Raw genomic sequence first — 27,623 nt, 5'->3', positions numbered from 1 at the left:
AATCTCTGTTGGAGTTTCGCCCGTCAAGGCCATTAGTGTATTTATGGGCGTAGATTTGGTACAGCCAGATACTCTCCTGAGGGACTGGTTTATGACTCGGGTTATAATTTCTTTTTGTTTTTTCGTGCAATTGTTGTAATATGATGCCCCATGGTCTAGGGTCCCTCTGATTATTGCCTTATGTACTGTTATGGTTTTCTTTGGGTTTAAATGGTTTTTGTTATTTGCTATCAGTTTTAGGGCGTGGAGTCTTTTTTGTGCTTTGTTGGTGATTTCTTGTACGTGTTTTTGAAAGTTAAGCTTTCCGTCAATCCAGGCTCCTAGGTATTTTATGGCTGTTACTTTTTCGATTTGCTTGTCTTGTATGTTTATGTTTAGGCTTTGGTTTTTGCTTTTTGGTCCGAATAGCATATATTTAGTTTTTTCAGCGTTAATACTCAGCTCCAGGTGTTCGATTTCCTCGATAAAGGTGTTTGTTATTTGTTGTAGTTTTCCTTGTAGGTCTGATAAGTTGTCTCCCGTTTCGATGATGCAGAAATCGTCGGCATATTGGATTAGGTTTATTTTCCCGTTTTTGTTTATTTTTTTGTGTAGCTGTTTTGTATATATGTTAAAAAGTGCTGGGGAGAGTACGTCTCCCTGAGGAAGTCCGTCGGATATTAGTTTGTTAATCTTTTTCTCGCAGACCGTTATAGTTATGGTTCTATTGTTTAGTAGTGCAGCTACCCATCTGGTGAGTTCCATTGGCATTCCGTTGACTTCCATGATCTCTATGAGTTTGTCAGTACATACATTGTTATATGCGTTAGTTAGATCGATAAACATTATACCCGTTAGTTTGCGGCGTGATTTGTTCTTCGCGATTTCTGTTGTAATGTAGTTCACAGCTTGATTGATTGATTTGTGTTTTTGGAACCCCATTGATGTTTCTGGTATAATGTTGTTTTGTGCACATGTGTTGTTAAGCATTTCTAAAGCTGCTGTGTTAATCACTTTGGTAATTGTCGGGATCAGCGATATTGGTCTGTAGTTAGTCGGGTTACTGGGGTCTTTGCCAGGTTTAGGTATTGCTACAACTTTAATGTTTTTTAGCTTCTTTTTAAGGACACCTCTTTTCCACATGTGGTTTGCCTCTTTTATCAGTATTTCTTGAGCTTTGTTGTTTAGGCTTCGCAACATTCCATATGTAATTTTATCTTCACCTGGTGCTGTGTTTTTCTTCCTGTTTAAAATGGTTAGCCACTTTTTTTTGTTGAGAATATTTTCTGCAATTATTCCTTGATATGGGTGCTTGTTCCCCTTGCGGTTTTTTTTGAAGTGCGTATTTAGAAATGTCTTGGCAGCTTCTGGGTCGTTGTGGATTATGTTATCCTCTGTTTTTTTTAGTGTAACTCCTTCCAGGTTTCGTATCATGTTCCATAGCTTTTTGGTCGTTGTGTCTGCGTCGATTTTGCCAATAGCTTCTTCATATTTGGAAGTTTTATATTTCTTTTTCTCTATTTGGAATTTTGCTGCGGCTCTTTTTGCTGATATTTCGTTTTCTAGTGTTTTATTGTTGCTCAGGATTCTTCTTGCTTTGTTCTTATCGTTCCAGGCCTTTTCTGTGTGCACATTCCACCAGATCTTTGGTTTGTGTTTCGTTTTGTACTTGCATTGTTTAAGAATATTGTTTAGTTTGTTGAAAATTAAACCAGCGGTCGCGTTTTGTTGCGGTGAGAAGTTTCCAATTTCTTTATATAGTTTGCTTTGGTTAATACGTATTTTTTCCTGGGCAATTTGTATTTCGTTAAGCTCCGTAAAAATGGTTTTGTGGCACGATGAGCCCATGTGGTGGTCGCTGACCCTCCTCGTGCTTTGCCATATTAGATCCTCGGTGATGATGGTTAAATCTATTGCTGTGTTTCTCCTAGCTATGTCGGTTGATATATGTGTGGCCTCGTAGTTATGTAGGATATGGAAGTTTGTGTCATTAATTTTTTCCATTAAGGTTTTGCCTTTCCTATCATCCCAAGGGTTTCCCCACGCCGTGTGGTGACAGTTGAGGTCCGCTGTTATTATTGTCTTTCTCTGATTGTCTTGCATTATTATGTCTAGTAATTTCTCGAAGTTGTGTATTGTTGTTGAAGGTGCCGCATAGACTGAGTATATTTTTAATTTCGGTTTGATAGTTTCAATGATTGTATACTGTATTTCGTGGCAAATATCAGTGACCGTTTTTGTGACGAACCTTATCCCCTTTTTAACGCATATACATGTACCTCCGTATCCGTCCTCGCGGTGTGTGTAAACAAGGTTATAATTTGGTATCGATGGTTTTCTTTTCTCTTCACTTGTCCATGTCTCCATGATGCATGCGATTGATATGTCCTGTGCTGATAAAATGCGTTGAAGCTCGTCCTTGTTTTTGGGCAGGCTGGTTATATTACTTTGGAGGATGGTAAACCTTCCCATGTTGCTTCGGTATTTTGCTTACAGAGTTTTTTTGCACAAAAAACGCTGAAGCTAACCGAAAACCGAGGTTCGTCGCTCTTTCCCGTGCCTTCTAGAGTCCTTTAATTGATTAAAGGGTCTGAGGCCCTTTGGTTGTGTTGCTTATGCGTTTTTTTTATTGGTGTTTTGTGGTGTTTGGGGTTCGCGTCTGGGCCTTTTGCTGTTTTGTTCGGTTGTTACCACTGTTGTGTCTTATGTTACATTAAAAAGTATTTTATTATCTATAAATTAACGATTAGACAATTACACTTTAAAACGGGTTGCGCGTGAAGGATGGACAAATACGGTACGGACGAATACGGTACGGACGAGGCAGCTCCCGGGAGACGATACGCGTCCTCTCGCTAGGACGGTCGGGAAGCGAAGCGGCCATCCTGTTGTTCACCTCGTCCGCTATCGGATACCGATAGCGGCGAGTGGAAGGATGGCTGCGTGCGTTGCAGCTTCCAGTGGATGATGAAGCTGCGTCTCCACAACATCTCCCCCTTTTATTTCCGATAATCGTTAAGCCAACGAGGAAGTCTTCTTTGCCTAGAAGACTTTCGTGGCACCGTTAGCGGCTGAGTCGAAACACTCGGAGCTGCTTCCGAAGGTCCGCATGACGGCTGACGTAGTGGCGCTTGCGAGACAGCTGTGGATGGTGCAGGCGGCGGAATCGGATCCGCCGGGTCAGGAGCCGCCGGGCCGATGAAGGAACTGCTCGGTATCTGTTCCGTAGGCGCTCCCCAGTCGCCCATCACTATGTCGTAGGGCAGATGAGGGGACGTTGCTTGCTGACCCAACTGCGACGGGCTACGAAGGTTTCGCTTTCGTAGCTGATTTACGTGCCGCCTAATGGTACGCCCATTTTCCGTTGCTACCTCGTACAGCACACGTCCACATCTTCGAATAATGGTCCCCGGAATCCATGTTGAGTTTCCTGAGAAGTATTTTGCCAGAACCTTATCACCTTCGTGGAAACTTCTACGACTTTCGCTCTGCTGTGACTGATGAGCCGTCGGCGGCCGCAGTAAGTCGAGCGCAACCCTCGGCTGTCGACTGAACATAACTTCGGCGGGCGCCTTCCTTTGGTCCAGGAGCGGGTGAGGAGTCGTTCTGTAGGTCTGCAGAAAATTGTCCAGCGCCTCGTCTGATGAGGATCCATCCATTTGACCCTTCTTCAAAGCCCTTTTGAAGGTGTCGACGAATCGCTCAGCCTGACCATTCGACTGAGGATGGAAAGGTGGCGATGTGACTTGCTGGATGCCGTTTCGGCTGCAGAATTCCTGAAACGATTCACTGGTGAATTGCGGTCCGTTATCACTCACCAACGTTGATGGCATCCCAAAACGAGCGAAAAGACTACGCAGTATTGCTATCGTTGCTGAAGACGTCGTGCTCGAGGTTTTGATGATCTCCGGCCATTTGGACAGCGCGTCCACTACCACCAGATACCAAAAACCTTCTATTGGACCGGCATAGTCCACGTGCACTCTGGACCAGGGACCTGATGGTTGTGGCCATGGAATGGGGTCCACCCGTGGAGGAGCCTTGGATGCCGCTGCGCATGGCTCACAGGATGCAACGTAATCCACGATGTCGTCGTCTATAGATGGCCAGTAAAGGAAGCTCCGTGCGATCGCCTTCATGCGTTGAATGCCGGGATGACCATGATGAAGTTGCTCCAAGCATCGCGTGCGCAGGGTTTCAGGGATGACCAATCTCTCCCCGAACAAAAGGCAACCTTCCACCGTTGATAATGCATCCTTCCTGTCACTGTATCGCCTTATTTCTGCACCAAACGATACTTTTGCAGGCCATCCATCTCGAACGTACGAGTAAACTTGTTGTAGTACTGGATCACTTTTGGTGCTACGCTCAACATCACTGAAAGCAAGTGGAAATGAGCTGACGGGATTTACGGCTACAGACTTTGAATCGTTTTGTAAGTCGATGCTTGCTATAATATTTTCTGCTTCTGGCTTTGCGTGATCCTCCGGTCGTTTTTGCCGGAAAACAGGTAGACTGTTTTCTTTAATCTGCCGCGCAATGCGTGCATTAGTGCACTTTCCTGGCCCGCGAAATACCTCCGGAAACTTGGGCTCTACATTCGCAACGATTTGCGGAATCGTGGCTAGCTGCCCACAAAACGCATCTAAAGGCATCGAACCTAATTCGAATGCGTCTATCAAATCGGCTCCGAAAAGTTCCAGTTCAGCTTCTGAAACGCGAATTGTAGCCTTTTTTGTATTTTCACCGATTCTAACCGTTGCTTCGAATTCGCCTGTTAGTTTTAGGTTCGACCCGGATGCTGTTTTTGCCTTTACGCTGGCGTTTGTTAGAGGCGGGCTGCCAACGCGTTCCCAGAGGCTATGGCCAATTAATGTTATATCTGAACCCGTGTCCAGCTGGAGCTTTAGGTTGGTTCCGTTTATAATAACATTAATGTACTTACGGCATGAGGCCACGGTACATACGCTGACCGTTACGGCTCTCGTCACTGGCCGGTTTTCTCGATATCTTGTTCGCCGGGTGCCGCTGCTTTTGTGGGAACAGAAACCTTCCCGATGCCCGATCTTTCCGCATGATCTGCATTTTTGTGTCTTGTACGGGCAGTCTCTGGTCCAATGTAGTTCGCCGCATAACCAACATGGCCTGCTTGGAGTACTTTGCAGTGAAGAACGGTGATGCTGAAAGCTTTTCGATTTTGTAGTATCATTTGCTTCGTGCAACATTTGTACTTGCCGTTCGTGTCCCTGAATGAGGGCACTGTCTCCTTTTAGGTTGGTTATGCGTCGGCACTCTGCGGTGAGCTGGTCCAAGGTTACTTCAGGGTGATCCTCTATGCGCGCTAGTAACCTTGTCCGGATCTCAGCGTCTTTCTCGTCCTTAAGTCCGCACACGAGGATGAGGCATTTGAATTGCTCTTCATTCATTGCCGGTAACTCGAAATCAACACACGCTCTGTTGACCCGGCAAGCGTAAGCCACTAGGTCCTCTGTTCGCCTTTTTTCCGTCTGGAGGCACCTATATCGCTTGCTGAGGGTCGATTCCGCCTTCCCGAACAGGGCTTTCAGCTTTGCCGTCGTCTGCTCGAAGGTGAGTTCCCGTGGGGCAAGTGGCAGAATAAAACTCACGTAACGAGCATGCTCGGCGGTGCCCAGCTTGCGCACCAGTAACCGCACTTTTGCCGAATCGTCCAACCTGGACGCATCAAGACTGAAGAGATCGTCGTAGCGGGAAAACCACGCTTCGAACGTGATGCCATTTTCGACGTCGAAACGGAACTCGCTGATGTTTCCCGCCAGGGAATCTACGATTAACTCTGGGTTACTCACGGGCTGCTGCTGGGGCGGTGTGTGTTGTTTTAGGGCTTGCATCATAAACTGCTGCTGCTGCTGCATTTGCTGAGACATCGTTTGCAGCATCTGGTAGAGGAATGCGTTTTCCGGGCTCGTGAAAGATGGTGCTGGGACTCCATTTTGCGCGCTTGGAGTCGTCGATGGCGCCGGGTTGAAATTTAACGATGGCGCCGGTGCTTCGCTTCGGGGCGCTTGCCAGGGCGCCTGCGGGTTACTCGAGGTCATCGGATGTTGCAATCCTCCTACGCCGGATTGTCCGAAGGATGACCTCCGCTGCTCCTCGTCGGGCAAAGCGTTCGTTTCCATGCCGCTCAATCTGCGTCGTTTTGCACTCGGTGGCGGAATTTTTGTAGATAGGATTCCACCACTTTTCACACGCACGACACGCGATATAAATTAAAATCCCATCCTCGTCGCCACTGTTGTGTCTTATGTTACATTAAAAAGTATTTTATTATCTATAAATTAACGATTAGACAATTACACTTTAAAACGGGTTGCGCGTGAAGGATGGACAAATACGGTACGGACGAATACGGTACGGACGAGGCAGCTCCCGGGAGACGATACGCGTCCTCTCGCTAGGACGGTCGGGAAGCGAAGCGGCCATCCTGTTGTTCACCTCGTCCGCTATCGGATACCGATAGCGGCGAGTGGAAGGATGGCTGCGTGCGTTGCAGCTTCCAGTGGATGATGAAGCTGCGTCTCCACAACAACCACCTCAATTTCCCTACATTCTGTTGGGAAATATACTATTTTCTGTGGGCTGCTAGCTGTGTTATTTTGCGTAATAGTTTCTTGGTTTGTTGTGGTGTTGAGGTTTTCCGTGTTAGTGTTTTTCTTTACGCTTTTTGTTGAGGTTGTTTTTGGTACTGTAAAAATGGTTGGTTTTTGTACGATAGTGGTGCTGGTTGGTACTGTTTGTTTTGTAGCCTGTTGTGGTTTCAGCCTAGCGGCGTTTGCATAACTTAGGCTTTCCATGTTCTCCATACGGTTCTGCGAACAAGATTTGAACCTGTGTATGGGTAAGCCACAGAACCGACATTCAGTCTGCCCTTTATAAGCCACAAAAGCTTTGGTCCCCATGTACCCCAGTTTCTCGATTGTTGATGGTACCGGTTTTGTCATTATCATCCGAACGAAAATGGTTCCTGTTTCTGCCGTCCGGAATTTATATTTTTGGTTTCCCCAGGCTGGTTTAGTGATTTCGAGAACCCTACCGTATCCTTTTAGGGTTTCCTTAATTTTTTCTTCAGTCACTTCGCTCGAGACGTCTTCTAGTTTTAGTGTTGTGGATCCATCAGCTAAAGAGACTTCTACCGGATAGGTTTTTTCTCCCACCATTATTGTGGCGTCGGTCCCCATTGCAACGGCGCCGATCGCGGTCTCCATTTTGTTAACCGTTATCATGGCCCATGGTTCCTGTCTTAGGAGGTGAAGAGTTAAAACTTCCTCCTCCTTAAGTTTTAGGGTTTTCTCCACGAAGTCGTGTACTTCCTCGGGGGGTGGCCTCGGCATGCCTTTAAAATCACATTTAATTATAAAGGTGGATTTCTCCATCTTCTTCTGTGATCCTCGATATAGAAACGGCCCGTCCGGTTGATTGTGATTTTTCTAGCTTTTTAGGTCTAGAATCAGCCTTATACCGGGCTCACTCGGATGTTGATAGTAGGTGGATGGGTCGTTTTGAGGTGTTTTCACGTATTAAAAAACTGCCACTTTAAACGTTTAGAAAAATCAAGAAAAAAAGGTTCGTGTAGGAAAGGTAAAAAAAACTGCTAAGTCACTGTCACTCGGTTCGTTGCTTGGCGCCGAACTGTTTTTGGGAGGCACCGCAGTGGAAAGAGGTACTGGCTGTCAAACCTTTATTTGTTTACAGTTTACTGTTGACTGTGCAAGTCTGGCCAACTAACAGCGAGTTAAGAATAACGCTTTCTACATTTCTAATAGATGGTCGTATAGGTGAGGGTTAGGTATTCAGAAAGGCTTGCAACTAATTTTCACCGGGTAGTACATCTATCTGACAGCTTGAACGTCCCCAGGACATTTGTAAACACAACAAAGAGTGAAGTTCGTGTTCAATTAAAAGTTCTTGGATAAAATTCACTGAAAAATTATATCGCAAAGTGAACGTACTCGCAGTTGGAAAAGGTAAGGTAGAACGATCTTACAGAAGCCCACAAGCATTCTTACGATTTGCCCTTGTGTTATTAAGCGAAACGATTTCGATACTGGTTGCGATTTTGTTTGGCCCTTTTACCCAAAATCTAAATCTATGAAAAGATAAAGTACCTGTTTTTGGCAATTGATTGAAGTTGTGGCGTTTAGACCTGACCCTGATCCTTTTTATAGAAAAGATATCTTATTCGCGGTAAAACGGAAGCAAGTAAATAATCGGAATTATCATTAGCTGAAAAGCAAGCCTAAGATCTGCGAAAGCGTCTGCTCCAGTCCCATCAATAGGAGTAAGAATAGTGGATGGTGGGAACGAATAGATGATGCTACTCTGTCTACCCAACAGCGCCCAAGTATATTTAAACTCGAGGCTCTCCAGACACTCGAACTTATTTTTATACGGTTGCAGACTAATCAAATTCCATTCCCAGTAGTGTTGGGTTGTTCCGACTTAGATTCATAAATCGGCAAAGGTTCCTGAAGATTCCCCAAAGATTCGGCAATGATAATTCACATTCTAAAAAAGCTTTTACTTTCTATTGTATAATAGAGAAAACATTTATTTTTATTCAATGAACCTGATGTATTCGTTTATTTTTCTTCATAAGATTTGCAACACATCGAGCATAGCATTTCAAACTGAGGACATTATTTAGCTGACGCTAAAGCAAAATCGGTTCTAAACAAGTAATCGTTACTACGCCAATATAAAACAAATGGACTCGGACGATGATGCGGGAGCAAAGCGATCAGGACGCGGCCGTGGCCGCACTCGGGGTACTCGAGGACGAGGACGTGGTCGTGGTCGTGGACGAGGTAAAAAAGCCGCACGCGTGATATCATCCGATCAGGAGGAAGATATGCCCTCGCCCAAATCGTCACCAGCAAACGCCAGCGACGATGAAATTACGGAGAAATTACCGTCACAAACGAACAGTAAACAGCAAGATGCACTAAATGAATCACTTAACGAGCTATCATCACAGCATTTAAAGCCCCCGGTTTCTTCCGAACTGGACCTACAACCGCTCTCTATTAGCAGTCACACAGCACCAATCAGTGCACCGCTAATAATCGACATGGAGGCGGACATCTCCCAACTTGAAGCACCGACCTTCACAACCATCTCGCGTGGCCCACCGGAACCAATGCTACGACTGAACTGGAACCATAAAGTTAATCTGATTGGAGAAAAGGTGTTAAATCCTATGATCTACTGTTGTGACCAGTGTGACAAGCCTATCTTAATTTATGGTCGTATGATCCCATGTAAACACGTATTTTGCCTCAGTTGCGCACGATCTGATACCTTGAAGGTTTGCCCGCGCTGTAAGGAAAAAGTGGTCCGCGTCGAACAGACTGGCCTTGGGACGGTATTCATGTGCACGCACGGTGGTACTCGCTACGGTAGCACTGGATGCCGACGAACGTATCTATCACAACGCGACCTGCAAGCTCATATCAACCATCGGCATGTTACCAACACGCCAGTTCCTATGCAACCCCCGGCCTCAATCCTTCAGCAACCTCAGACAGCCTCGCTTCCGGGGCAACCAATTGAGTTATCGCCTATAACCAAACCAATTGTGGATAAAAGTGCCAGCTGGTGGTAACATATTTCATTTGGTTTATTCTGGTTACCTTAAGCATTTGGGATTAGTCGTAGTAGATCACAACCATAAGAAAGCCAAAAGGAATGGTTATCGAAAATTTAAAAGGTTTGATATTGTGGACCCGTTGGAAGCTTTTTTAAAAAAATTCGAATAGGGTTAATAAGAATAATTTCTCAAAGTGGGTACAGCATGCTGATAAAGACCTATACAAGAATTAATGTATTCATCCCAGAGCCTTAAACAAAATTGGTACAAGAGTATAAATGAATTATCGAGCATGCAATTCCCTTAAACAATTCCCGAATTCGATGCTATTTTTGCCAACACTTTGACGACCATAGAAAAGCTTCTTAAAAATGATCAATAATGCATATTTCTTCTAAATTCAATCAATTCATTAACAGCTAAATTAGTTATTTTTGTTTTACTTTTTCGGAACATGAAAAAACGCTATCAGCAAATAGCATAGTGGAGTATGATGATTGATAGATCTATGATGCAAATAAATTGGTAAAATTTACCTCCAGGTCAAAAAAATAAAAAGGATTTTTAATTTATTTAGTTGCTTTCTCATTGAATATTTGTCCAATTTATCTTTTTATTTATTTAGATGTGAAAGATTTCCTCCAGATATGCCACTGAATTTACTGATGAACCTGAACATTTCATCTCAATATTATCGAAAATGGTAAAAAGCCATTTGCAATACAGGCTGGCCCCGGTTTTCGTCACCAAACGGGACTTTGACAGCGACGAAATCCGGGGCTAGCGGACTAAATTTCTTACGTTTATAATACCTACTCAAGACTTGACTGACACAAAACGAACGTTGGTTGTGTACATTCTTCTCGTCTCAATTTTCAGTGGTTGATATGAAGGTCTTCTTGAAACTATAACAAAGTTTGTGTATTTAATCATCAAACCAATGGCCATCAACCGTTTTATATTCCGTTTTACTTCTTTGGTTTCCATGCCGTGTAGGTTTACAATAATACATTCAGTGCTTCAGTAGGAAGATATTTTTAATTGAGAAAAGTAGTCTGAAGTAGGGGGGGTCCGCGACAGCCGAGCGGTAGCGCCGGTTAGAAAATCGGCCCATGAGCGCCGGGGCTCACCACCTCGACGGCGTGGGTTCGAATCCCAACTGAGACCGGACCCTCCCCTGTACGAGAGGACTGACTATCCACGTACAACAGGGAAACAAGTTTCGTAAGCCCTTAACGGGCAGGCATGACCAAGAGGTCGTTACGCCAAGAAGAAGAAGAAGTCTGAAGTAAAAAACCTGCACTACTCGTTTATGAGTCCATGTTCAGATCTTCTGTCATACAAAATTCATTGAATCATATGAGTAAAGAACAAAGCACGCTACTATAAACCAACTTCGAACGATTTGTCAAACGACGAAAACCGAGGCTGACGGAAACCGGGTCTTCTTCAAAGAAATAGGTTCAAATTATCTGTATTAATATATTCACTGCGTTGCGTTAAACTTCCGAACAATGATCCGAACATTTCCTCTACCTCAGCTGTGTCGTCTGCTGTTGCCAAACCTTCTTACAAGTTGTTGTTTTCTTCACTGTGATGAATTTTTTCACCCTTTTCGTTCATTGTATCGATTGAGTGTTTTAAAAAAACTCTGATCTATGATGCTACGATAGTCGGCTGCACGGAATAAACAACCAAATATTTACGATTCGTATCGTGCCTGTTTTGCTGTGACAGAAATACAATGCAAGGAAGAAAAACAAGAACCGTCAAAACCAAAAATCGCACGAAATGCACTTAAATCCCGCTTGACAGTATGTAACTACACGGACACAAGCAGAAACCAAGTGCAGTAAAACCATTCAAACTCCTCAACCCTGCATCGTAAATTGAAGGATTCGGTCTTTTAAGCCAAACCTTGCAGATTGGGGATCGTTTCATGGTGTGCTGCGACCTCTTTTTGATTGATCTTGGGCGGAAGATGACATAGCTTTTACCCGACCTACCTTTGCATCGATCTTGGTTTTAAAATATCAAGCTTATTATTTCCACCGGGTAGCATCCTATTAAACAACAATCTTCTTGGAACGTAAATAAATCCTATATGTATCAACAAAACATAAAGCAGCGATCTTTTAAAATTACTATTTGTGTCGAAAAACGTGGCGAAGAATGTAAAATACGACCGTTGAACCTAGCGAACCTATTTTAGCTTGAAAAAGGTAAGGTACCATATGTGCTGAGAATCCTGCAAGCAAGGTGAAACTTATATTTCACCAAGAAATTTCGTTTGTAGATTGTCTTGCGGTCAAACAATGGAAAAGTCGCGCGTCAAGATTGAGCTTGCGGAAGAAAACTATGGCAATCAGGATCCACTCGCAAAAGAAAACACCATTGGAACTACTCCAAATACCGATATTTTGATGAGTACACCGTCGATAAGGCAGGTTTGCTCATGGATAAGTGATGGTACTAGTGGAAATATGTGCGTTGATGAAATTTTTATAGAAGAAATCAAAATAGAACCTTCTGACGAATTAGATAAAAGTTGGGAACCATCCAGTAAGAAGATATCCATAACTGATCCCGATAAGGTGGTAGAAAGTGGCCAGACGGTATCATTAATCGGTACAGCACCGCACAACCAACATGAAAAAAGAAGCGCACAGGATTCGCGTTGCAAGTTTTGCTCTATTCTATTCTTCAGCGAGAAAATACTGGCGAAACATCAAAAGAAGTGCCAGCAGTTATTCGAGCAAACGTATTCAGTAGCTAATTTGGAAGATCTGCAAAAAGGAATGCGACACTCCACGTTGCCTGTCGCTGCGAGTGACCAAATTAGCACCAGCATCCGTTCAGATGATGTCGAATCTTCTAAACTGCAATCGCATCATGCAACGCCCGAATATACCGCTTCAGTGATTAAGGTTAAGAGCTTAGTCAAGCACGAAGCACATTCTTCATCTTCAATTGCAATCCCTGATTCTGATCCCTTGGCTGGTGATATAGCTCCGATCCCACCTCCTTTGGTCCCGTTTCCCATAGCGGCTCCTGTTTTGTGCATTTCGGTTCCAATGTCGATTTCTGACACTTTGAAAACAAGTCTTCCTGCGGTTGTTGATACCGCTCCGGTTCCACCTTCATTAATTTCCAATCCCATTGCTCGTGACCCCCCTCCATTGGCACCGATTTGCCCAGCAGTTTTTTCTCCCGTTTCCATTAAACTTCGACCAATGGTATCCTCTACGCCACGAGCGGATTATGAATCGAGACAACAGAAAAACGTTCCTGTCCTTCAACACACTATCCCATCGGATGTAACCGTTCAGATGAAGCTGACTGAGAACAATGTGATCAAGACGAATTATAGACTGCAGGAATCTTTGGGAGTATCTACGGATCGATCAATTCTACTGGACAGTAGTGTTTTGAATGACTTCAATTTCGAACCGCTCGATACGCATCATCAGCTGGAAGAATTCGACGAAAAACTTGGCAGAGATGCTGCGTTCGCCGATAAAATGGTGAGCTGGCTAAGTAGAAAGAATGAGGATTGCGATCCAAAGACTAGCGTCGTTTTTTCGCTAGATTTCCTCTTTAGTCGCCAACTGTTCGCTAGCTGCAGCTGGTCTGGAGAAGGTCGACGGGGACCAAAAATCCCGTTTTATAAATTTAAAAATATTTACAAATTGTTGCGTCGATTGGCTATTGTAAAAGGATGCAGCGAGTCAAGTGGTTTGACGAGAGATGTGTTGGTGACAAAGCTGCGGGTCGCCAAATCGAGAGTGGCTTGCAAAAATGACAGCAAAGGGTTTTACACGAAAGATACTCGCAACGGAAGACCAAACAATGACGGTATGTAGGGCCATGCTGCTACATGTTTACTCTTTAATAACGATTTGTGTATTTTCTTTGTTTTTCTACTACAGCTCCAAAAGGTAAGATAGCGATTGATACGAGTTGAGTAAGCTACGGTATTTGCACAGTTTGTTGAACCGTATGTAGAGCTACAGTATTACATTTTAGAACGTGTACACATACGTTTGCTAACAAACAGGTAACTTTTGCTAGCAATATTGTCAAATAGTGAACCTCCGATTTGCACGAAAGGAAGCGAATAGATCTTACGACTGATCGTAACTTAAACATTAGCGAAAAGCATAGACAATACAAGATAGTGGTAATTGTATCGTAATGTAATCATAAATGCAGTGCTTTTATGAACAGTATTGCAACTCGAGCAAGAACGCTATCGGTCATCAATCGAAACATTCTCATGAATCAACTGTGAAACAACCACATAAATTTACAACAATTCTTGTCAATTCGTTGCATGAAAATTGCGACATAAGAATGATTTAAATAATCCGAAAATCTTTATATCCTTGTAATTTTAAACTTTTTCGTTTAAACAAATTTTCCTAATTGTATGTGACATTTTTCGATAAATCTTCATCGTTTATGTCGTCACCGTGATAAATTATCAAATGTTTGTTCAACTATAATATAGTGAGTAGGAAAAAAACACGCCCCCGGGTAATGCGGAAGATTAATCGTACGCATTTAGTTCATTTCTAACCTAACATAGTAAACTACTTAGAATATTCCATTGTACCAATTGTGCTTCCATTCTTTTCTGAAGGTTACACCGGTGTGTTCCTATGGTTATGCATTGTTGCTAAGAATGAGAGAAAAATTTCTGAGGTATGAAATGTGATTAGTGTGTGGAGAAAAACTATGGTACAACGCCTCGGTAACTGAGTAACATTAACATTGAACTAATCGTAAGACTTTAAGATTATTCTGTTAATATTGTATTACATTATTTTGGCGTGACAGTTTTCACAGTGCAACTCGGATATTAGTCAATCTGATTGAGAGCAAATCAATAGTGTATACAAGAAGAAGGTAGAATCTGGTGAATAGACAATAGAATGTCCATTTCAAATGTCAGTTAACATGAGACTATTTTGATATGCAAAGCAATGAGGTTGTAATTTCTCTTGTAATTTACAGAATAGACTATTTAGGATAAAGAGATTTGATTCGTTTTTCATTTTAGCTGCAAATTTTGGGGTTGCGAGTGTCAACGATGGCTCGAAGGATTCACTCGCAAAAGAAACCAACACTGGTACTTCCGCAAGTGCTGATATGACGATGGTTAAACCATCTGTGGAGCAGGTTTGCTTATTGATTAATGACAAAACAACTGGCGATATGTGTGTTGATAAAACGGAAATGGACGAAATCAAAAGAGAATACGTAATCAACGATGAACCTAGGTGGCAGCCTTCTATTGAAGATATAACAACAGATACAACCGATAAGGTGAAAGAAAGCTCACTGGGTTCCGTTTTCCGATTGGCATGTACTGCAGATTATCAACCGCTACAACAGAAAAACCATACTGTCGTGCATCATACCGTCCCATTAGAAATCGCCGTCCAGTTGGAGCAGATTCAAAATGAAGTGACCATGATGAGAAGCGAAAATTGTCGGTTGCAAGAATCATTGGTAGTGTCCACGGACCGATCAATTTTGCTTGATCGCAGTGCTTTGAATGATTTCGATTTCGAACCGCTTGATACGCGTAATCAGCTGGAGGAATTCGACGATAACCTTGGCAGAGATACTTCGTTCGCCAATAAAATGTGTTGTTGGCTTAGCAGTGAAACTGGGGTTTGCTGTCCTAAAACAAGCGTTGCTCGTTCACTAGACCTCCTCTTTAGTCGCCATCTGTTCGCTAGCTGTAGCTGGTCTGGCGGTGGTCGGCAGGCCCCTAAAATCCCGTTTTATAAATTTAAAAATATCTACAAATTGTTGCGGCGATTGGCTAGTGTAAAGGGATGCAAAGAAGCAGCGGATATGACAGGCGCTATATTGCAGAACAGGCTGAAGTATGCCAAGGCGAGATTGAAAAGCAATCCTGGGCGCAAAACGTTTTGCAAAAAAAAATCTCGCATCGGAAGTCTAAACAATGACGGTATGTAGTGCACTTTTTCCTTAACTGTAGTTTTTGATAAGTTTAATTGTGTATTAATTGTTTAATTGTGTGTATACGAGATAGCTAGTGTTACTACAACCGTCAGTATGTTAAGCATAAATCAAATTATCATAAGCCTAATACAATCATACTAGTTGATTTTTATCGGATACGGCATAGAAATGATACTAGATTCTTTTTTCTGTTTTAGTTTCTCATTCTTCGGCAAGTGCTGATGTTTCCATGGTTACATCGTCGATGGAGCAGGTTTGCTTATTGACTAACAATTATGCAGCTAGCAACATGTGCATTGATGAAATTGAAATGGAAGAAATCAAAAGAGAACCTTCCGCCGACTCTGATCCTATATGGCAAGCGTCTAGTGAGAAGATAACAACGGATACAATCGATAAGGTGGAAGAAAGTAGCCAGTCGGAACCATCATTTTCTGCAATAGCATCGCACAACGAAAACCGGTATCGACGTCAACGGTGCAACTATTGCTCCCTACTATTCTACAGCGATAAAACACTGACGAATCATCAAAAGAAGTGTCAGCAGGTGTATGAGAAATTAAATGCAGCACCAAAGATGCCTATCGCTAAGAATGAGGAAGTAGGTAGCTGCAGCCGTCCAGAAAATGTTGCTGCGGAACTGCAACCGCAAGATTTTAAGGGCGCATGTACCTCGCCGGTGGCGAAAGTTATAGCCAACCTCCAAGCTGAGACTGTACCATTAGTGTCAAATGGCGATTCGGATCCCTTGGCATGTGATTTACCTCCATTAGTTCCAATTACTATTTCCTCTCCAGTTCTGAGAGATTCACTGAAAAACGAAACTGTCATGCAATACCCTACCTCATTAGAAATCACCGTACAATTGGAGCAGCTTAAGAATGCAGTGACGAAGTTGAGAAGCGAGAATAGCCAGTTACACGAATCGTTGGGAGTGCCCACGGACCGGCCAATTCTTATGGATCGCAGTGTTTTGAATGACTTCGATTTCGAACCGCTTGATACGCGCAATCAGCTGGAGGAATTCGACGAAAACCTTGGCAGAGATGCTGCGTTCGCCGATAAAATGGGCTGTTGGCTTAGCAGTGAAACTGGGGATTGCAGTCCTAAAACAAGCATTGCTCGTTCAATAGATCTCCTCTTTAGTCGCCAACTGTTCGCTAACTGTAGCTGGGCTGGCATGGGCCAAAAAATCCCATTTTCTAAATTTAAAAATATCCACAAATTATTGCGGCGGTTGTCTAGTGTAAAGGGATGCAAAGAGCCAACGGATATCACTAGATCTATGTTGCAGAAAAGACTGAAGCAGGCCAAAGCGAGACTGCAAATCAATCCTGGGCGTAAAACATTCTGCAAAAACAAATCTCGCATCAGAAGCCCAAGCAATGACGGTATGTATGCACTGCTTCAAAATTTCCACCCTTTTTATTTTTGTTTTTAACCACAACTCCAACAGGTGAGATACCGAGTTTAAAGAGTGGGGTAGGCTATCTTTTGCTAATGTTGTCAAACAGTGATCCCACTGGTTGCAGGAAAGGAAGCTAAAGATTGTAAAATAGATATCAGATATTGCATATATGCCATGCACGGAAACCAGTTGCTAGCGGAAACATAGAGCCTAACGCAGTACACTCCTTAGAATATTGCATTGTACCAATTGTGACTCCATTCCTTTCCAAAAGTAACACCGGATTGTTCTTATGTTTATCTATTGTTGCTAAGAATGAGAGAAAAATGTATAAGCTATGGAACGTAATAAGCGTGTTGGGGTGGTCGGTGCGCTCACCGCCTTGGTAGCTAAGAAACAAACATTGAACTAAAAGTAAGCTTTGGCATTATTCGGCTTATATTACATTGAATTAATTCCGCATAGGGATTTTCATAGTGTAACTCGGATATTTGTCGATTTAATCGAGAACAGTTCATTTGTGTACACGAAACGTGGGTAGAGTCTGGTGAATTTCCATTTTTAAAGTTTGATCTATAATTTAAAATGAGACTCAAAACGCAGGTAAAGCAAAGACGTTTTCGCAGTTGTTCAAATTATAGACTACTCTTGTAATTTAACGGATACGAAATAGCAGTGATATATGACTCGTTTTTCATTTTAGCTTCACATTTTGAAGTTGCGACTATCATCGATGGCACAAAGGATTCACCCGCAAATCAAAGCAACACTGATACTTCTAATACTGATGTGTTCACGGAACGACCAATTCTGCTAGATCGCAGTGTTTTGATTGACTTCGACTTCGAACCGCTTGATACGCGTAACCAGCTGGAGGAATTCGACGAAAACCTTGGCAAAGATACTTCGTTCGCCGATAAAATGTGTTGTTGGCTTAGCAGTGAAACTGGGGTTTGCTGTCCTAAAACAAGCGTTGCGCTTTCCCTGGACCTCCTCTTTAGTCGCCAACTGTTCGCTAGCTGTAGCTGGTCTGGCGATAGTCGGAAGGGGCCAAAAATCCCATTTTGTAAATTTGAAAATATTCACAAATTATTGCACCGATTGGCTAGTGCAAAGGGATGCAAAGAAGCAGCGGATATGACTGAAGCTATGTTGCGAAAAAGGCTGAACAATGCCAAAGCGAGACTGCAATTCAATCCTGGGCGCAAAACGTTTTGCAAAAACAAATCCCGCATCAAAAGCCCAAGCAATGACGGTATGTATGCGTTGCTTCAAAATTTCCACCCTTTTTATTTTTGTTTTTAACCACAGCTTGATAGATAGATAGCGATTTTTATGAGTGGGGTAGGCTATCTTTTGCTAGCAATGTTATCATAATATCAGTGATCCCACTAGTTGCAGGAAAGGAAGCGAAAAATTGTAAAACAGTTATCAGATAGTGTAACGGTACCAATAGTGGCGCAGTTAGTAATGTAACTAACAATATGGTGTAATTTATAACTGCTAAGAACACCATATTTTGCAAATTTATACCAATTATGATCGAAACATGGCTTTTCTTCCGAAAAACATCTATTCCTATAGTGATGGTAGTACTTGGAAATGACTGAATATATTTTGACTGTGACTTATTTTTGAAGGATATTTCTAACAGCAATTCAATTACTCATAGCCCAATGCATGGTCTTGGTCATAGACCAATGAATTGGCCCCATAGACCTCTCTTAAACCAATGCATTTTGCAGTGATTTATAGCCTTAAGGAAACCATGGCATGCCTGATAAATTCTTAAGATATCCAGCATATTAGTATTTAGCGTACCCGACCGGGGTCGGTGCTATTTTTTATTTCGGAGGTCACAGGATTAGAGTAGTGTTAGTCGGTGCGGCGCTGTCTAGCGTGTACTTAGACGTCCGATCACTGGGGATGCTGAAGATGGAAGAAGTGCGCTCCTTGCGACATGAGGTCTGACCGGTGTCCTCGGGAGCGCTCGGGTGGACTCGCTCTAACGCGCTAGAGCGAGTTCGCTAGTTGTTTTGTTTTGGCTACTAACTGTAGCTCAGTTGCCCGAGGCTACTAACTTTACTAAGGTGCCATTCTTTTCTCAAGGTTACACCGGATTGTTCCTACGGTTATCCATTGTTGCTAAGAATGAGAGAAAAATGTGTGAGCTATGGAATGTAATCAACGTGTTGAAGGGGTAGATGCGCACACTGGTAGCTAAGAAACATTACCATCGAACTAAAAGTAAGCTTTTGACATTATTCGGTTAATTATACATTGAATTGATTCCGCATAGGCATTTTCGCAGTGTAACTCGGATATTTGTCAATTTGATTGAGAACAAGTCATTTGTGTATACGAAAAGAAGGTAGAATCTGGTGAATTGCACTCACAATTTCCATGACAAAAATTGAATCCAGGATTTAAAATGAGATTATCTCAAAATGTAGGCAAAGTAAAGACGCATAAGCATAAAACAAATTGTAGGCTATCATAATAATACTACTTGTCATTTAATGGGTACAGCATAGAAATGATCCTTGATTTGTTTTTCTTTTTAGCTTCGAACGACTTCCACTTTGAACCGCTTGTTTCGTTTGGTCAGCTGGAAAAATTAGACGAAAACCTTGCCAAAGATGCTGCGTTTGCCGATAAAATGTGTTGTTGGCTTAGCAGTAAAACTGGTGTTTGCAGTCCGAAAAAAAGCGTTGCGCGTTCGCTGGACCTCCTCTTTAGTCGCCAACTGTTCGCTAGCTGTAGCTGGTCTGGCGATAGTCGGCAGGGACCAAAAATCCCATTTTGTAAATTTGAAAATATTCACAAATTATTGCGGCGGTTGGGTAGTGTAAAGGGATGCAAAGAAGCAGCGGATATGACTGGAGCTATGTTGCGAAAAAGATTGAGCCAAGCCAATGCGAGACTGAAAATTAATCCTGGGCGCAAAACATATAGCAGAAAAAAATCTCCCATCAGAAGCCCACACAATGACGGTATGTAGTGCACTGCTTCAAAATTTCCACCCTTTTTATTTTTGTTTTTAACCACAGCTCCAATAGGTGAGATACCGAGTTTAAAGAGTGGGGTAGGTCATCTGTATTTTGCTAATGTTGTCAAACAGTGATCCCACTTGTTGCAGGAAAGGAAGCTAAAAAATAGTTATCAGATATTGCATACATTACACATTGATTGAGAGCAGATCATTTGTGTATACGAAAATAAGTTAGAATCGGGTGAATTGCAATTACATTTACACTATTTCTATAAGAAAATCCGCACGCTGAGCATAAGGACCCAAGCTGGCTTGATCTTGAAGTTCAGTACACATGAAGATAGCGTAAGCTTGGCCTCACGATCCTTTTGGTTTAACGAATTTTTAGCAAATTTAAAATGAGTCTATCTCAAAATGTAGGCAAAGTAAAGATGCATAAGCACAACTGAAATTAAAGACTATCATACACCTTTTACCACTAATTAGCGCGATGGCCAATGCTTTTAGTGACACCGACCAAAATATTAAGGTAAAGCAAGCGTCGTTCAGCGACTTCGTCCAAAGCATTGGCCGCACCTATTAGACCGTTCGCCGCACCTTTTACCGGCAGTCATTTTTGCGAGCCTTTTGTGAGTTCGTTTGTTCAAAGAGTTGATTATGGAAGTGGATGCTTCATTTCGAGGTTTGAATTTTCCATTACGTATCAATATTTTCGTACATTTTTTGTTTAGTTGGGTTGTTTTTTCAAATGTCTCTCAGATGTTAGACTTTAGATTAACTCGCCTTACAAGGGAGAACGTTAGAGTACACTAAAGTGTAACGCGCTAAGCGTGTTCCCATTATTTAAGAAGGGTCTGCCATCTTCTTAATGCTTTGGACGGAGTCGCTGAACGACGCTTGCGTTATCGTAATAGCTCCGGCGATCGTATTCATATTTTGGACGGTGTCACTAAAAGTCTTGGCCATCGCGCTAATTAGTGGTAAAAGGTGTAAGCATACTATCTGTTATTTATCGGATACGGCATAGAAATGATATTTGATTCGTTTTTCATTTTAGCTACATATGTTGGGAATGCGGGCACTGAGGATTCACCCACAAATCATAACAACACTGGTACTTCCACAAGTGCTGATGTGTCGATCGTTACACCATCAATGGGGCAGGTTTTCTCATTGATTAACAATGATGCAGCTGGCGATATGATCAAGAGAGAACAGTCCGCCGACTCTGATCTTATTTGGCAACCGTCTAGTGAGAAGATAACAACGGATACAATCGATAAGATAGAAGAAAGTAGCCAGTCGGAACCATCATTCTCTGCAATAGCATCGCACAACGAAAACCGGTATCGACGTCCACGGTGCAACTATTGCTCCCTACTATTTTTCAGCGATAAAACATTGACGAATCATCAAAAGAAGTGTCAGCAGGTGTATGAGAAATTAAATGCAGCACCAAAGATGCCTATCGCAAAGAATGAGGAAGTAGGTAGCTGCAGCCGTCCAGAAAATTTTAAGGGCGTATGTACCTATCCGAGAGGGAAAGCTATAGCCAACTTCGAAGCAGAGGGATCGGATCCCGATTCCGATCCTTTGGAGTGTGATTTAACCTCAATCCTCCCACCTCAATTAGTTCCGCTTCCTATTTCCTCTACAGGCCTGAGTAATTCACTGCCAACTTCAATTCAGGATCCCTTGAAATCACACCATCCTACGTTTGTTGATACTGCCCCGTTACAACCTTTACCATCTACGCCCATAGATCTTATTCCTCCTCCGTTAGTACTGTTTTCGAGCGACTCTCCCGTTTCCATTCCCTTGCAACCTACGGTATCCTCCTCGTCACGTGTGGATAACCATTGGCAACAAAAGATCACTATTGTTCCTCAACAGACCATCCCGTCCGACATCGCCGTTCAGCTGGAGCGCATAAAAAATGAAGTGGCCATGTTGAAGAAGCAAAATTGTAGGTTGCGTAACTCGTTGGGAGTATCCACGGGCGATAAATCGAAATGCTCCGACTTCGAACCGCTTGATACGCGTAATCAGCTGGAGGAATTCGAAGCAAACCTTGGCAGAGATGCTGCATTCGCCGATGAGTTGGTCGCTTGGCTTAAGAATGAAACGGCGCAATGTGACGCAAAAACCAGCATTGTGCGTGCGATTGATTGCCTCTTCACACGTCAACTCTTTGCAAACTGTAGCTGGTCTGGCCATGGCCAGCTGGGCCCGAAAATCCCATTTTTTCAATTGAAAAATATTCATACATTGTTGCAACGAGTGGCTAGTACATTACGCTATGAAGCGAGTGCTGCTATGGTTGAACATGCGTTGCGTAGCAGATTGAAGCATAGTTCAGGTAGAGTGAATAGCAATCCAATGAGAAAAGCGCATTGTCTTCGAGGTGAAAGAAAATCCGGTGTGAAAAAAAGAAATAACTAAATGGGGCAGTCGCTAGATGTTTGATTTAACTAGTGTACGTTGGTTAAAGTCATCCTGTGGTGGTTAATTATCACATTTGTTTCATTGATTGTTTCTTAACCGTTACCCGTTAAACCGCCTACCCGGGTAGACATTTAACATTTCTAAAACATTTTTGGAAAAAAATTGAATAAATTCTGACATTTTCAAGCAATTCAGTTTCAATGATCAAAGATCTTCTTCTTCAATGGCCTCGTCGTGCTGACATGGCCTGGTCCCCAATCGTTTTCCAGGTAGCTCAGTCCATGGCTGCAGCCCTCCAACCCCGGTCGCATCCGATGTCTCGCAGGTTCTGCTCCACTTGGTCCATCCACCGAGCTCGCTGAGCTCCTCGTCGTCTCGTGCCGGGCGGGTCGCTGGTGATCACCTTTTTGGTGCGGCATGAGTCCGGCATCCTCATGACATGCCCCAACCAACGAATCCTGCCGGCCTTCGCCACCGTCAGGATGTCCGGCTCGCCATACAGCTCAGCTAACTCGTGGTTCATTCTTCTCCTCCACACGCCCTGCTCACACACACCGCCAAAGATAGACCGGAGCACGCGCCTCTCGAAGACTGCGAGGGCGTTGGCGTCCTCCGTGAGCAGAGTCCAGGATTCATGCTCATAGAGAAAAACCTGTCTAATCAGCGTGCGGTATATGACATATTTCGTGCATGAGAGAAGCCATATGGACCGCAGGAGTTTGTGGAGTCCATAGTAGGCACGATTCCCCTGAACAAGGCACGATTCCCCTGAAGACAGTGCCGAGGTAGCAAAACTCCTCTACTACCTCAAGTTCGTCGCCGTCCACTGATACACTGCTCCCCAGCCTGGCTCTGTCACTGTCAGAGCCTCCGACGAGCAGGTACTTTGTTTTCGTCGCACACCGTCCTTGTGTTCCGCCCGATGATGTCGATGTCATCCGCGAAGCCGAGGAATTGGAGAGAGCGGGTGAAAATCGTGCCACGGATGTCGAAGCCCGCGCTTCTCATGACACCTTCCAGAGCGATGTTGAATAGAAGGCAGGAGAGTCCATCACCTTGCCTCAGACCCCGGTGAGATTCGAACGGATCCGACAGCATGTTCGAAATCCTCACCTTACACAGCACCCCCTCCATTGTGGCCTCTAGCGGGCTCGCAGTCAATGTGGGGTCATTCCGGTCAAACGGTGTGACGGCTTGAACGCCTGGAATACTGGCCTCCTCGTGGCGCCACTGGACCCCCTGGCAACAGGGGTGACGAACAGAGATCTGGGTGGGAGGTTTATCCGACCTCCCGCACATTACCAAGTCTGGTGCCCTGTTGGGCCAGGGATATGGTAGTGTGCCGCAGACGGAACGGGCCTTGTAAGGTATCTTTAATCCTGGTTTTAGATATCTAGCCCTTTGGTCTGTTTAGCCTCTCCGGAGGTTAGGATGGACCCTATGTCAGCGGACAGGACCGCGAAGACGTAGGGAGTGTTTCGGAAGGGATTCACTCTCCTGGAAGATTCACGAGAAGTCGCAAAGGTCGAAGTCAAGATGTGCTCTGTTGCCTCCCGGGGCGCAGGACCTAGACCGATGCGCGAGCCACGAGTGGACGTCCGGCTACGAAGGAGTTGGTGGTGCTTCTCCTGGGGTTGTTGGTGCTTCCGCTTGGTAGCTTCCGACGAAATATGTAGCAAGGGGCGCGAGTCTGCAGAAGAGTATCTGGGATAGCATTTTGTAGGCGGCATTGAGGACTGTGGTGGCTCGAAAGTTGGCACAGTCCCTTCTGTCACCCTTCTTGTACACTGGGTGGATGACACCCAGCTTCCAGTCCTCCGGTGTCCTTTCCTGCTCCCAGATTTTCACAATTAGCTGGTACATACTGACGGCAAGCTCTACCGAACCCATCTTGAATAGTTCTGCCACCAGCCCATCGCTGCCAGCTGCTTTGTTCTGTTTCAGCTGCTTGATGGTACTAGTGACTTCGTCCAAGGATGGTGGGAGCACATCGTCATCTACCTCCTGGCTAATGTGCTGCTCAATTCTGCCTGTGCCGCTGCTGGACTCCCCTAATTCCGCTCCGTTCAGGTGTCCATTGAAGCATTAACTACTACGTAGCACTTCCACCTTTCGATCACCTCTCGCTCGTCCGTAAGAATGTTGCCCTCCTCGTCACGATACATTGCGACGTTAGGCGTGAAGCCGCCTTGTGTCTTCTTCAACATCCTGTAGAACTGGTGATCTCCAGGTGTAGCTAAAACGAGGTTTGTGCTGGAAGAAGGTGCTACGGATGTTCATGTGCCTCGAGGATGCGAAATTTATGAGCCGGAGGCCGTTGTCGTTGGTTAGCTTGTGGACACTAAGGCTACCAATCGTGGGTTTATAGGCCTCCTCTCGCCCGACCTGAGCATTTAGGTCACCGATGACGATCTTCACATCATGTTGTGAGCAGCGGTCGTACTCCCTCTCGAGCTGCGTATAGAAGGCGTCCTTGTCGTCACCACTGCTCCCAAGGTGCGGGCTGTGCACATTAATAATGCTCAGGTTGAAGAAACGTCCACGTATCCTCAACCTACACATCCTGTCGTTGATCGGCCACCATCCGATCACACGCTTCCTCATAGCACCCATAACAAGGAACGCCGTACCGAGCTCGTGCTTGTCTCCACCACTCTGGTAGATCATGCAATCGCTACGGTAGGGGCGACCCGAGACTCCTTTCCAGCGAACCTCTTGAAGTGCTACTATTTCGAAGCCGCGGGCTCTCACTTCCTCTGCGAGTATTCTGGTACTCCCGGGTGAGGTAAGAGACCCGCAGTTCCATGTACCGAGTTTCCAATCGTAGTCCTTTTTCCGTCGCGTAGGTCTGGCATGATTGGTCCAAATCGGGTTTTCTTTTTGATGACTGTTCGTTGCGATTTTTACAGGGGGTGGCTTGCAAAGCCTCTCCCCCCGCCTCCTATCTCGTCGATGGAACAACGCATCCTAGCTGTTTTACGTCCCGTAGGATGCCAGGACAGGGTGTACAGCCGCCCCTAACATGGGGAACAGACGCTGGTTCGAGCCGCTCCTAACATGGAGAACAGACGCTCGGGGATGAACTACTAGCAAGTAGCAGTCCATTCCCCCTCTCAATTCAGCCTTGCCGCCCATCCGCCCAAGGGGGTGGGTTTCCCCGTGTACCCAAGCTGGGAGAAATTATTTAGGCGACAAGTTACCGTTCTGTACGTCGCGGACGTATTGAGTAGGAGTTGGGGAGGAGAGCCTATAGTAGCCTTCAAGAGGCGTCGGATCCAACCCTTTACAGAACAAATGATCAAAGATATGTATACTAAAATACAGAAAATACAAACTCTTATCTAAAATGTTGGAGCTTGGGTTTGGGTCATAGATGTGAAGGGAGAAATTTTTTTTTTTGAACCTCAAATTAACATACTTAATAAATTTTTAAAATTATAAAAATTATACAATCTTTGGGAAACATCCTCAAGTATCTTCACGGAAAGTTTCAAATCGATCCGACGTCTAGATAAAATGTTATTTAGTCATAAGTACAGGTAAACGGAGTCTCCCACACAAAATGTATGGACTACCCGGGTAGTCCGGTTGAACCTCTACGTAGGTTTTTGGTTGAACGGGTGACGGTTATACCTTAGAGCCACGCTACACGAGCCGCAAACTCAAAAACTTTGCGGCGCAAAGAGGGGAACAACCGAAAAGTTTACGTCAAAAACTTTTCAGCTCCGTGAGCTGAAAACTGCACCCCCAAAATTTTTGGCAGCTACCGCAAACTCAAATGCGCGAGAAGAAGAAAGTGAAGAATGAATAAATGTAAACATAACAAATCTCAAAAACACAATAAACGGATATTCGGTGATAAATTTACGTGCTGCGGTAATATTTTGTCATTGGCTGGCGGGGGTCATGACTGGCGACAGCATTGGTACCGCAGAACGCGGCTACACGAACCGCAAAGATTTTGACGTAAACTTATACGGTTTTTGAGTTTGCGGCTCGTGTAGCGGGCCGGTTAGACAAGGAATATTTCTGTCCGTCGATTTTGGAAGATAGTGTCAAACGGCCATTGACAGCAATATTGTTGTCAGAAAATCTGTTTTTCTGTCCGTCGATTTTGGAAGATAATCTCAAACGGCCATTGACAGCAATATTGCTGTCAGAAAATCGGAACCGGGCCCGACCGAATTTTTATTAAAATTCGAATTTTTATGTCAATGTGCCGATTTGTTTACTTTTTGCTCTGTTGTTTGCAACAGATTTTGTTCGTTACTCTAGGTTGAACAATACGCTAAATTCAAACATGCAAATGATCAATTAACTGCAAAACCCATTTTTTGGAACTTTGCGTTATTACACGAGCATGCACCATATTTAAGTCAAAATCCTATTTTGGCAGTAAAATTCTGGGCAAAGATGACAGAAAAAGCACTCGTCTAATAAGGGTATTAACTGTTGACATATGTATGTTGGCATGAATGTACTGTTCATAGAAGCGTCAAATGACAGGAGAAATGTCAAACCGCGATGGTGACAAGGGTGCACCTCTATATGTATGAACTTTGACCATCTGAATAAAAGCACGGCGAACGCTCGGCTCAGTGTCAGTCGTTTGTGTATCAGCCATAAAGGATAACACGCTGGTGTATTTCGTTCAAAGTTCAACAGGTTATGGGCCCAGGTGAAATGGCGGATACGCAACGGTTTATGGTGCCTAAGTTGACCAATCAAAACTACCAAACGTGGAAGTTTAAAATGCAAATGCTCCTCGAGCGTGATGAGCTTTGGTGCACAATTGGCGAAGCAAAGCCGGAACCAGAGACACCGGTATGGAAGCAGAAAGATTCGAGAGCACGTGCAACGATTGGGCTGTGTGTCGACGATAGCCAAGTTGGGCTAGTGCGTGACGCAACGTCTGCAAAAGACGCGTGGGATGCCATAAAAGGGTACCATGAAGCGGGATCAGAAGTGTACCTGCTAAAGCGGCTGACGCGCTTAGAATTAGCAGAAGGCGGGGACATAGAGAATCATTTACAAACGTTCTCTAACTTGGTCCAACAAATCGCTGATTTAGGAGAGCCAATACCCAGAAAATGGCAAATAGCGATGTTGCTATGTTCGTTACCGGAATCATACGATCCGTTAACTACCGCATTGGAACAGATTTCCACCAATAATTT

General features: G+C 44.0%; 2 protein-coding genes across 2 annotated transcripts; both read left to right on the top strand.

Annotated features, from left to right (window-relative positions):
- Positions 1-7,890: 7,890 nt before the first annotated feature.
- On the top strand, positions 7,891-10,084 carry LOC131286658 (E3 ubiquitin-protein ligase Hakai-like). Its single transcript, XM_058315642.1, has 2 exons — positions 7,891-7,982; positions 8,615-10,084. The coding sequence occupies exon 2, from the start codon at positions 8,723-8,725 to the stop codon at positions 9,617-9,619; it is 897 nt and encodes a 298-aa protein (XP_058171625.1). The 5' UTR covers positions 7,891-7,982; positions 8,615-8,722; the 3' UTR covers positions 9,620-10,084.
- Positions 10,085-11,919: 1,835 nt separating this feature from the next.
- Positions 11,920-18,314, top strand: LOC131285691 (uncharacterized). Its single transcript, XM_058314547.1, has 4 exons — positions 11,920-12,051; positions 12,934-13,128; positions 15,855-16,992; positions 17,713-18,314. Exons 1-4 carry the CDS (start codon positions 11,920-11,922, stop codon positions 18,312-18,314), a joined length of 2,067 nt encoding a protein of 688 aa, XP_058170530.1.
- The last annotated feature ends 9,309 nt before the right edge of the window (positions 18,315-27,623 follow it).

This window comes from Anopheles ziemanni, chromosome 3 (assembly GCF_943734765.1).
Source record: "Anopheles ziemanni chromosome 3, idAnoZiCoDA_A2_x.2, whole genome shotgun sequence".
Classification (NCBI taxonomy): domain Eukaryota; kingdom Metazoa; phylum Arthropoda; class Insecta; order Diptera; family Culicidae; genus Anopheles; species Anopheles ziemanni.
This window is presented reverse-complemented; position numbering and strand designations above follow the sequence as displayed.